Source organism: Lactuca serriola, chromosome 2, assembly GCF_051521515.1.
Source record: "Lactuca serriola cultivar US96UC23 chromosome 2, Lser_US96UC23_V15, whole genome shotgun sequence".
Taxonomy (NCBI): Eukaryota; Viridiplantae; Streptophyta; class Magnoliopsida; order Asterales; family Asteraceae; genus Lactuca; species Lactuca serriola.
The window spans coordinates 148,199,103-148,211,307 of NC_136409.1; the positions used below are offsets into that span (position 1 = coordinate 148,199,103).

A 12,205-nucleotide genomic window follows, 5' to 3' on the forward strand; every position below is an offset into this window, starting at 1 on the left:
GCACACAATAAAGCGTGACGTAAATCCTTAAATTTTTTGGAGAGATGACACTATTTTAAGGGCACGTCCTTTTGCGTATCGTTAATTATCGCGTGTCGTAAAAAGCGCGTCATTAAAGGTCTTTTTTCTAGTAGTGAAAATTGTGGGGTGGTAATCGATATAGCCCTTCCTTTTTATCCCCTTGGAATACCGTTTGTCCCTGAAATGTCTTAATAGAACAAGAGTTAGGCCAAAAATCCATGTAAACATTGTTGTCATCAGTCAATTTTAACACACTAAGAAGATTCTTAGTAAGTTTAGGAACTATAATCACATTAGGCAATTTTAGATTAGGCAAAGAGGAAGACCAAACATGAGAAATAGTTAAATGGTTACCGTTGCCCACTTGTAGTTTGTCATCCCCTGTGTACTTGTCTGCAATGTTGAGCTTTGTGATGTCGGGAGACACATGATCAGTAGCCCCAGTATCGAAATACCAGGAAGGATCAACAACTATGGAAGGGTTGTGTTGTTGTGTCAAGTGAGCTTGCCGTGGCTTGTTCCTCAGATTTGGTCTTCGTGATGCGAAATCAGTCTGATTCCCTGCTGCCAGTAATTGATTGCCTCATGACTAGGTTTGGTACACAACTGACAAACGGGTCGTTTCTTGCGGCAGTCGAAATTTTGAGTAGAGTTGGAGGAACTTGAATTTGCGCCATGGTGAGGAGTAGTTTGACGATGATTAGACCTGCTGACATTGAGAGCAACAACATATGTCAGAGTGACTGATGTAAGACGATAATGCTCTTGCTCCAACCTAGCTTCTTCCTGTAAGAGAAAACCAACAAGATCATCAATAGTTAGAGCCTCTGATTTCATCATGAAGGCAGTCACAAAATCTCCATAGGATGAATCAAGGCCATTAAGAATGTAGCCAATCATATCTTCATCATGAACAGGATGAAGATTTTCCGCCAAAGAGTCCGAAATTGAGAGCTTCCGCTCAATGTACTCAATCATGGTCATGGATCCCTTATTGAGGGTTTGAAGCTGGTGCTTTAGCTGCATTCGACATGCCCTAGTTTGGGCTTGGAAGAGTTTCTCGAGTGTCTGCCAGGAAATTTGAGAGGGTGAGGCACGAGCAACTAGGGCAGATGGATTATTTGATAGTGTCGATTTTAACCACAAGAGGACAAATCGATCCCTCTTCTTCCAGAGAGAGTATTCTGGATTCGGTGATGTAGTGTCTGGAACAACAACGACGGCTAGAGAACTTGCGATGGCGGGAGTCGCCGGAATAGCAGCAACCTCAATTGTTTCAGTCAGTGGTTTGGGATTCAGAATGAAATCCTCAAGATCAAATGTTTCTAGAGTTGAGATGATTGTTGTGCGCCAGAGAGAGTAGTTGTTTCGATCCAGCTTAATGGTGATGGTTGGGATTTGAAAGTTTAACGGAGAGCCATTTTTTATGGTGGCGAGATTGAGAATGCTGGAAGCATTTGAAGCCATTGAGAGAGAGAAGAAAGAAAGAAAAAGATTTTTAGGAGGTGGATGTGTTTTAGATTAAGAGAACGAGCTCTGATACCATGTGATATTGTAAATTTGTAGATATATTCATAAGAACTGTGTACATATATATATATATATATATATATATATATATATATATATATACACACACACACACACACACACACACAGAGGAATAAAGGAGAAAGAGATATTTGATCTTATATGAATGCTAAGATTTCTTGACTGTAAACTAGATCAAATACACGTGTATAATAAGAGATAAGACTATTATAATGCTATTACATACACACCAAAATCATACCGACAAATTAATTCTCTCCTTCATAAATGTGTATGCAAGCAACCTAATAAAGGAAATTAAGGGAAAATAAAACACAGATGAAACACAAGATACGATTAAGGATTCCATCCATATTGTTCATCATCGATATACAAATATTTGAATCACAAATAATATGCACTGTTTCTATCTTCTCATGTTTCAGTCATGTACTCACTGACGCTTCACCCTCCACTCCCCAATCACCGGAAACATTTAAGTCAAGAACAAACCAACGTTTCTTTTATCGTTGAGTTGTAGCGACCCAAAACCTAATTCGAATCTATGAAGTTTAATGCTAAAGCTTTCATGATCTCATGGAGCTCATTGTAAAGACTCAGTTAAATATCATGTACACTCTGAGATATTATGAGAAAACCCAAAGTAAGATCAAAAACCCAGAAATTCTAAAAACACACCAAATGAATATCAAAAAATCGAGACGCGATTACGAGGCTTACAAGAGAGATCGTTATAAAGAGATGACAAAAAAAACAATCACACCATTTTAATGGCAATACAAAAATACCCTGCTTCCAAGGTACAAATTTAAGTATGTGTGTGCTTTTTTTGAGGAAGATGATGATCTATCAGGTGAAGAACAAGAATAAAAGAAGAGAGATGGGGTAAGTCACCCGAACAAGAATAAAAGGAGAGAGAGAGAGAGAGAGAGAGAGAGAGAGAGAGAGAGAGAGAGAGAGAAGTGGGCCATATATTTATTATTAATAAAAATTTAAATAAATATAAACAAACATAAAAAATGTATCATAATATATTTTAGTATTTTCAGTTTTTAAAAATACCAAACCACGAGGAAACTTGCTCAAATTGATCACCAATGCAAAAGTTATGGTGATATGAACCTTTAGCTTCAAAAATACATATCAATGAGACTATTTTTTGCAGTTTTTTCTAAAAATAATAAAATAGTTTTATTGAAAAAAATCATAAAAACTAAATAAATAAATTACATTATCAGTAAAAGTCCAAACAAACAATTTTGGATCAAAAGTGAAAAAATACGAACGACATAGACTATTTAACGTGACATAATATAAAATAATGAAAAATACAAAGGATAATAAACTTTCCTTATTACTAAAAAGTGGAAAAAACTTTGAATCTTTGTCGTATTTTTCTATCTTTCCCATCAATCATCATATAAATACAAAATCAAATGACGAACTTAGTCAGTTTGAAATTTGTATAGAAATACAGTGGTCTTGCATTCGTAAATGCGTATCAAAAAAGTTAATATGATTATAATATGTAATGGAAATCATAATAAAATATAAATATTTGATTACTTTTTAGAGGAGTTAATTAAGTTTGAATGTTTTTTTATAATCAAAGAAGCAATACCTAAATTGAAAATCTAAACCATTAAGATTATGTAAAAAATGTATTGAATAAATTGTCTAAACAAAAGCATGTCCTTCTACCTTTTAATTTTTATTATGCCCATAGAGATAGAAATATCAAAAATAAAATAAAAACTTAAATCCTCTCAAATTAATAAAGATGTCACATTCTCATTTATTTTGCCACATGTAATTTTCTGGTTATTTTAAATTAATATTTATTGCACATGTCATTTTATGGTTTTTTTTTTCATTTTATTAAACTGTAGAGAATTTTTATATTCAATAACAAATGAATATCAATTTCATTAATGAAATTTCCTTCTAATTTCAAAATTACCAAATAAAAGATTCATTAATTTTCTTTCTTTATTTATTTATTAAGGAGGATTATTTGTTTAAATTTAAAAGAGAAAAAAAAAACACCTTAATTTTTATAATTCATTATTTTCTCACTTTTCTTATAAATTCATATTTTTCAAATATTAGAATTTTGTATTTAGTTTTTTTTTTTTAAAATAAACTCATACATGATTGTCAAACATATAGTAGTTAGTAATTATTATGCCAAAAGAAAAAAATACATGTGAAATTATTAAAATAAATTAAAGGGTTATTTTCCCGTCAAAATAAGACACCTAAACTCGAGGTGTTTTGATGATAAAGGCACCATAGTTTACTAATTTTCACCGGTGAAAAATCAAATCAGGCTGGTTATTTGAGCACGGAAACTTATCTGGACTTAATGTTTTATTTTCTACCAGCGATCATTATTAGCAAAATGAAGCAGTTTCATGTTTTCCTTTTACTTATCTTGATTTCATTAACAGAAGCTCTTGATTACGCCAAGCCAGGATGCAAAGATACATGTGGGAATGTCAGGATTCCATACCCTTTCGGAATCGGACGAAATTGTTCTCTGAACGAATGGTACACTCTTGATTGTAACTTCTCTACACCATATCTTTCTGCGCTCAACAACATGGAGGTGTTGAATGTAAACTTGGAACAACAAACGATCACTGTTAATGTCTCCAAGATCTCTAATTGCCAGAACCCAGTCTGGAATAGCAGTCATATTCTTAGAGCCAACCCTGGTAGTGGTGGGAATCCTTTCCTATTTGCCAAATTGCATAACATATTCATGGTTGAGGGATGTGGCAACGCTTTCATGATCAGTGACCATGGGTCGGCTGTTGTCACTGGATGTTCAGCTACTTGCCACAATAACACTGTTAGTGATGTAAACAACTGCTTTGGCATCGGTTGTTGCCAAACAATCATCCCTTATGATCTTAAGTCATTCAGCTTGGATCTTACAGACATGGAAACACAGAAAGGAGTTTGTGGGTTTGCCTACTTAGTCGATAAGAATTCATACGTTCAAGGAAGAAGCTTTTCTGACCAATCCACTTTTGTTCCCATATCACTTTTGTGGACTCTTGCTGACCACGACTACGATCAATTACCAGGTTGTTCCCAATCAGTACGTACAAGAACCGTATTTGATCTAGGTTACAATACATCCGCAGAGTCTATTAGGTGTGAGTGTGGTGCAACATATGAAGGAAATCCTTATTTAGAGGGTGGATGCAAAGGTGGATGAATTTTTGTTTACTTTTGTATTAATGATTTTGTTCATGATATATACTTACTAGATCTGTTATGTTTATGTGATTTTAGAACATGAAGAATGTGTGAAGTGTCGTCTTACTGGGGGTAACTGCATCTTTGACCCAGTATATAATGTTGACTTGAAACTGATCTGGAATGTTACTTGTCTTTCGAACGAAACAAATCGTAGCCATGGTTTTGGAAGCAGCAAAACGTCACTAGGTGTTATACTCGGTATGGTATTTTCTCATTTTGCGATTACATATCCACATATTCTTGATGCATGGTTGTCTATTTTCTTCTTGATGGATGTCTATTTTTGTGATCGTTTCATACATGCAATGGCTCTCGCATAAATCTTTAGTCATAAACTAGGTGAGCAAGAAGCCCCACAATACGAAATCTTTAGTCTATTTTTGTGATCGTTTCATACATACAAAATACTTTAGCCATAATTAACCTGATATGTTCGGCTTCAATTTGAGCAAGTCCAAAAAGGTCAATATGTGGTTTTATGGTTCATATTGACTATTAATATCCTCATATCCAATGTTTAATGCTTATTTAATAAGATTTAAAGATATTTTAAAATATTAATATAATACATGTAATCATTTAAATGAATAGGAGTATTGGTAGGATTAAAAGATAGAAGGATATTTAATTTCTCTATCTTTATTATTGTGTTATCTAATCACTTGGTTTGAATAGAGCACCTATTACTATTTGTGTTTCATATTAATGGATAAGATCGAACATTCCGAGAAATCTTTTAGGCGATATTTACAAACAAAATGATATTATACAATGTTGAAAACAGGAACAATGGTTGCATTTTTCACTTCTGAATTGGTATAGTTATTTGTAGAAAAAGCACGGTCCTAAGACTTTAATCGTACTAAGAGATACCACGAAAGTATATATATATATATATATATATATATATATATATATATATATATATATATATATATATATATATATATATATATATATGTTCAGGTTTATTTGTGACCATTCTAATTTTATGATACCGTAAGACCAAATCTAAAAATAATTTTAAAATAAAAAATAATTGGAAAATCCAAAAAAAAAATTTTAAATATTATTTTTGGAACTTGAATTAACTAAAAAAAATAAAAAAATACCCGTTTTTTTTTTTTTTGAAAAATACGTGAAATATTATAATACAATATTATACTGTACATATTCTAAAAAATAATTTTAAAATAAAAAATAAATGGAAAAATCTAAAAAAAAAATTTTAAATATTATTTTCGGAACTTGAATTAACTAAAAAAAATATAAAAAATCTCATTTTTTTTTTAAAATAAGTGAAATATTCTAATACAATATTACACTATACATATTCTAAAAAATAATTTTAAAATGCAAAATAAATGGAAAAATCCAAAAATTCCTTTTTAAAATATTATTTTCGGAACTTGAATTAACTAAAAAAATAAAAATAAATAAAAAAATAAAAAAAATAAAAAAAATGCATCTCATGGTCTCACAAAATTAGGTCATCTCATATGAACCTAACCCTATATATATATATATATATATATATATATATATATATATATATATATATATATATATATATATATATAAGTTTATCTTATTCTATTCTAACTAATTATTCTGCAGATATCGTATCTTATGAGAATTACTAAGAGAATAAGTTGTTTAGCAATGCGAATACATTCAATCTTAAATAACTATTGTCATTAACACACATTCTCACTAATTTAATCGTCTATAAGTTCATTATACACTTATTATTATTATTCTTATTTCTGCCAGAATATTTGTCATAATGTTTTTTGGGTCGTACTCTGTCAGAATGAAAATGAGTGAAAAACGATATGTGAGAACAAAAATAAATAATAATTTTCAAGAATTGATGAAAATGATGATATTTTTGTAAGGTTGAACGTATTCGCATTGCTAAGCAACTTATTCTCTAAGTAATTTTCATAGCATACGATATCCGCATAATAATTAATTCTAATACTTGAATACTTGAACATATATATATATATATATATATATATATATATATATATATATATATATATATATATATATATATATATATAGGGAAAACTTATATGGAAAATAAACAATTAGGACAACACATGTAGGAACCAATGAAAGCATGACAACACATCACTTTGGAATAACTACATAAATAACTTCCATAGTAGATTGCTTATGAATAAAGAAATGGACACGTGTCACCTGATCATTGGTTCCAGCATATGTTGCCCTAATTGTTCATTTTCCATTGAACCTACTTCTATATATATATATATATATATATATATATATATATCATGTTCATTTTAGACCATTCTAATTTTGTGAACCGTGAGACCAAATCTAAAAATACTTTTAAAATGCAAAATAAATGGAAAATTCCAAAAATTATTTTTTCAAATATTATTTTCGGAACTTGAAATAACTATAAAAAATAAAAAATAAATAAATAAATAAAATAAATAAAATCCCGTTTTTTTTGAAAAATACGTAAAATATTCTAATAGAATATTACACGGTACATATTATAAAAAATAATTATAAAATGAAAAATTAATGGAAAAATCTAAAAAAAAATTTCTTTAATATTATTTTCGGAACTTGAATTAAGTAAAAAGAATAAAAATAAATAAAACAAAACTCCCTTTTTTTTTAAAAAAATACGTGAAATATTGTAATAGAATATTACACTGTGCATATTCTAAAAAATAATTTTAAACTGCAAAATAAATGGAAAAATCAAAAGTTCTTTTTTTAAATATTATTTTCTGAACTTGAATTAACTAAAACAATATTAAAAAAATAAATAAAATAAAAAAAATAAAAAAATGCGTCTCACGGTCTCACAAAATATAGGTGGTCTCAAATGAACTTAACCCTATATATATATATATATATATATATATATATATATATATATATATATATATATATATATATATATATATATATATGTTATTTAAATGTGACCAAAGGGCTTAGCCTACGGTATTAGGTGTTGTCATCTCTCCTTGAGTTTGATGGTTCAAGTTTGGTTCTGAACGTATGTAGAATTAAAAAGTATTTAGAAGTACATTAGATTTGCCTATATATATATATATATATATATATATATATATATATATATATATATATATATATATATATATATAATCATTGAACTTTTTTAGATTCATATATCAATTTTTGGCATTGTCTTTTTCTTCTTTCAGGAGTTAGCATCAGCATGGGACTGGTTTTTTCAACAATGCTCGTCTATGCATTGTATAAAGTAATCAAGAAAACTAAATCCAAGCGACTGAAAGAAAGGTTTTTTAAATGCAATGGTGGTTTACTTCTTAAGCAACAACAAGCAACCAATATTCATTTAGTTGAGAAAACCATACTTTTCAGCTCCAACGAGTTGGAGAAGGCAACTAACCATTTTAATGAGAACAGAATTCTTGGTCGTGGAGGTCAAGGTACAGTGTACAAAGGCATGTTAACCGATGGAAGGATTGTAGCAATCAAGAAATCAAAGATGGTTGATGAAAGCCAACTACAACAATTCATTAACGAGGTGGTCATTCTTTCACAAGTCAATCATAGAAACGTGGTCAAACTACTTGGATGTTGCTTAGAGACTGAGGTTCCACTGCTTGTCTCCGAGTTCATCTCGAATGGTACGTTGTATGACCTTCTTCATGATGAAACCGACGAGTTCTCTTTCTCTTTAAATATGAGAATACAAATCGCCACAGATGTTGCAGGATCACTTGCTTACTTACATTCAGCAACCTCCTTTCCGATATACCATAGGGACATCAAATCCACAAATATACTCTTAGATGAAAAGTATAGAGCAAAAATTTCAGACTTTGGAACTTCAAGGTTTGTATCGATAGATCAAACTCATTTGACTACGTTAGTTAAAGGGACGTTTGGTTATTTGGATCCAGAGTACTTCCAATCGAGCCAGTTCACCGAAAAAAGTGATGTCTATAGTTTTGGAGTAGTTTTGTTGGAACTATTAACAAGAGAAAAGCCAATCTTCTTCACTAGCTCCGGTGAAAATAAAAGTTTAGCAACACACTTTTTGCTAGCCATGGAAGAAGGTCGTGTGATGTCTATTTTTGATGCGATAGTTGTTAAGGAGGGTTCTAGGATCGAACTGTTGACCATAGCTAACTTGGCAATGCGATGCTTAAATATAAATGGTAAAAATAGGCCAACGATGAAAGAAGTTTTCGTTGAGTTAGAAGGCATTCGGTTGTCACATGTTCCTTCTAAGGTCCAAACTAATTTTGGGCATGCAAAATACTATGAAGAGTTCCCACTAGCATATGGTGAGTCAACATCGACAACAACCACATTTAATGAATCACTGTAAATCTTAAGAGTTTTTTAAGCCTACTTTTGGTTTCTTCGGATATAATCGTTTATTGTCAAGTAAGTTGTATGCTAATGACAAGAGTGTTAATAAATAAGTATGAATGAAAAAGGGTATTGGTACGTAATAACTCTTTGTAAATCACAGTTCACTCCATATTTATCTTAAGCTTCTAGTATTAGAAAACCAATATCTTTGGTTAGTTTTGCAATTTAACCATTTCAATCGTATTTTTTGAATAAAACTATACGTGGTTTATATATTTTATAAACTAAGAATTATTAAGGGTTATTTTAGGTTTCACGGGAAACCGCTTAGGTGGATTTATTTTTTATGAATAAGTATATAAAGTGGCATGTTTTTGATGATTTTGTATGTTGTTGTTGTTGTTCATACCCACCCCTAGGTCATACCCATTGTCATGTCATATCGATTAAAATCCTCCAACGACTTCTAGATACTATCATTCGTATATTGGCCACCACTTGTCCTCTGATGAATTAGTGAACCCAAATCACAACGTCTGTGGTGTCAAAACAAATAAAATTGAATCATCAGGTAAAGGGAAGGGGAAAGGGAAGGAATTCTGGAACATCTTCTATACAACTATCCAAGAGCTTCCTCTATGAAACATTTCTCACCCATGATTGTAATCCACATGCAAACTTATGAGTATGAGATCGTAAATAACTATGAACTAAATCATAAATGTTGGTTGTAACATTCCCCATATAGTATGTTGAAGATAACATTATACTTTGATTAATGTAAATAAATTCAAAAGTAAATCATGAAATTTTAGTGCATGAAAACATTCTATCATATAGTTATCAAAAAAAAATTCCCAAGGAATCTTCAACCCATATCAAAGGAATAAACAATAAAAGTAAATGTCTAGTTATCCTTAAGACAAAAATAAAAGGGTGAATTTCATATCATATAATTTCAGACTTTCCTACTAAGATAATATTTCTATCAAACTATAACCTATTACCTTAGACACGTGCCAACAAATAGTACATTACATTTGGAAATTTTAGTAACACGAAAGAGTTTGAAAATTTTATATAATTACAAAATTATACATTAAAAATAGTATATCCAATTAAATGGTGTGTGTGTGTTGTTATTGTTATCTATGTATTTATGTGTGTGTGTTGATGTATGTGTGGTTGTGTGTTTATGTGTGTGTACATGTGTGTTTATGTATGTGAGTGCGTTAGTGCATATTCGTTTTATGTAAACTAAAACAATATCATACACTAAAAAACAGGGCCCCAAAAGGAGAAGATTTTTCCACATATACTTTTTTTTCATCTACTGAAAGATTCATGTATTGACCATTATCTCCATCATTTTAATTTCTTAGATATTGATGGTACAGAAGTGAGAGACCCACACTTTCATAATTGAAACATTATTATTCCAAGTTACTCCAAATCACTTCAAAACATGCTACATGCATGTTTATAAACAATATTTTACATTGATAGTTAAATTACAAAAGACTGGATACAAACCGACTATTACAAAGTGTTATATATTACATAACTACCCATGATACTATACTTTTATACATACATGAGTACTAAATACAAAAGTAACAATTTTAAACTATTCAAAATCTTTTAACAATATATGTCTATACTGGATCCTTATTACCTGCAATAGTTAAACACTGAGAGGGATAAGCGGTGACGCTTAGTCAGTTCAATAATAGATACAATATAACGTTATGCCATATATATAGTTCAATATGGCAGAAGAAAAGAGGAACAAGGAACAACAAAGGCATTTGTGAATCATGTGACAAGCTTTCCATATCAATCAATGATTTGATTCAAAGATATACAATCAATGAGACACAACAACTTCAATACTTGATATACATCAGTAAAGTTTTGGCCCAAATGGAACAATAGACATACACTTTCTGATTTAAACATTTTGGTTGATTTCAGTCTTTTAGCCCTATCTAACCTTCTGCCAATGCCATAGGGGTAGAAGTCATTCTCTTACGAGACATGCTCTACACGGCCAGAGGCTACATACCAATACCACTGTGAATCTAAGTCCTTCCACTCATCACATGGTCAAAGGTACAACTTTGCTACCATAATAGCACGGAATAATAACACGGAAAAGCACATAACACATATAAGACATAATAGCACGGAATAATAACACGGAAAAGCACATAGCACATATAAGACATAACATACAATTGTTCCTATATATTGAACTCACCGTGAAATAACCAAAGGAATAAATGATAATTTGGGCAACACTTCGGCTCAAAATATGACTTTCTGTGATAAAACCAACGATTTTAGTTGAAAATTGGGCTTACTCGGGCAAAGTTTCGGCTAGAAAATATGATTTTCTCAGGAACACCCCTTCGATATGAATTTACGAACTTTTACGTAAGAGATTATTGTTACGATTTTAAGTCTTTCTTCACCGTAGACATAAATAGGATTCTCCCCTTCAATGGGAATACATACTATCTTTTCAAAGCACAAGAGTTCTGTGTGGTTCTTTGACAACCAATCCATGCCGAGAATAATATCAAAGTTGGCCAAGGAGATAGGAATCAGATTAGCAAGAAAATTATAGCCTTCAATTTCTATGACACAATCCCTATAGACTTTATTAGCAAGTAATAATATACTTCCTATAGTATCTACATGAAATGGTTGCACGAGTGCATAGCAAGCAATTTCAAAGGAATGCAAAAATTCTTGAGACACAAAAGAATCTGACTTCTCCTTATTTGGAGTACCATTTGATTTTGGCACAAAAGTCATTTGGAATGCACAACCCTTAACTTTTGGCGCCTCCTCCTTATTAGTTGGAGTACCCTTTTATTGTTGAACAAGAGCTTGACTTCTCGCCAGTTGTTGTACAGAAGCTTGACTTCCCGTCATTTGACTTGTAAGAGTAGAGCAAAAATGCTTTCTGTGGCCAGCAACACCACAAGCAAAG

The 12,205-nt window shown here is 31.0% G+C and overlaps 1 protein-coding gene across 1 annotated transcript; it reads left to right on the top strand.

Moving 5' to 3' along the window:
* Positions 1-3,861: 3,861 nt before the first annotated feature.
* On the top strand, positions 3,862-9,484 carry LOC145086960 (wall-associated receptor kinase-like 9). The gene is made up of 3 exons (XM_079024837.1): positions 3,862-4,790; positions 4,876-5,040; positions 8,064-9,484. The coding sequence occupies exons 1-3, from the start codon at positions 3,938-3,940 to the stop codon at positions 9,218-9,220; spliced, it is 2,175 nt and encodes a 724-aa protein (XP_078880963.1). The 5' UTR covers positions 3,862-3,937; the 3' UTR covers positions 9,221-9,484.
* The last annotated feature ends 2,721 nt before the right edge of the window (positions 9,485-12,205 follow it).

Coding starts and splice junctions, on each gene's coding strand:
- LOC145086960 (XM_079024837.1), top strand. CDS start 3,938: ATGTTTTATTTTCTACCAGCGATCATTATTAGCAAAATGAAGCAGTTT. Junction 4,791..4,875: donor TTTAGAGGGTGGATGCAAAG/GTGGATGAATTT, acceptor ATGTGATTTTAG/AACATGAAGAATGTGTGAAG. Junction 5,041..8,063: donor GTCACTAGGTGTTATACTCG/GTATGGTATTTT, acceptor TTCTTCTTTCAG/GAGTTAGCATCAGCATGGGA.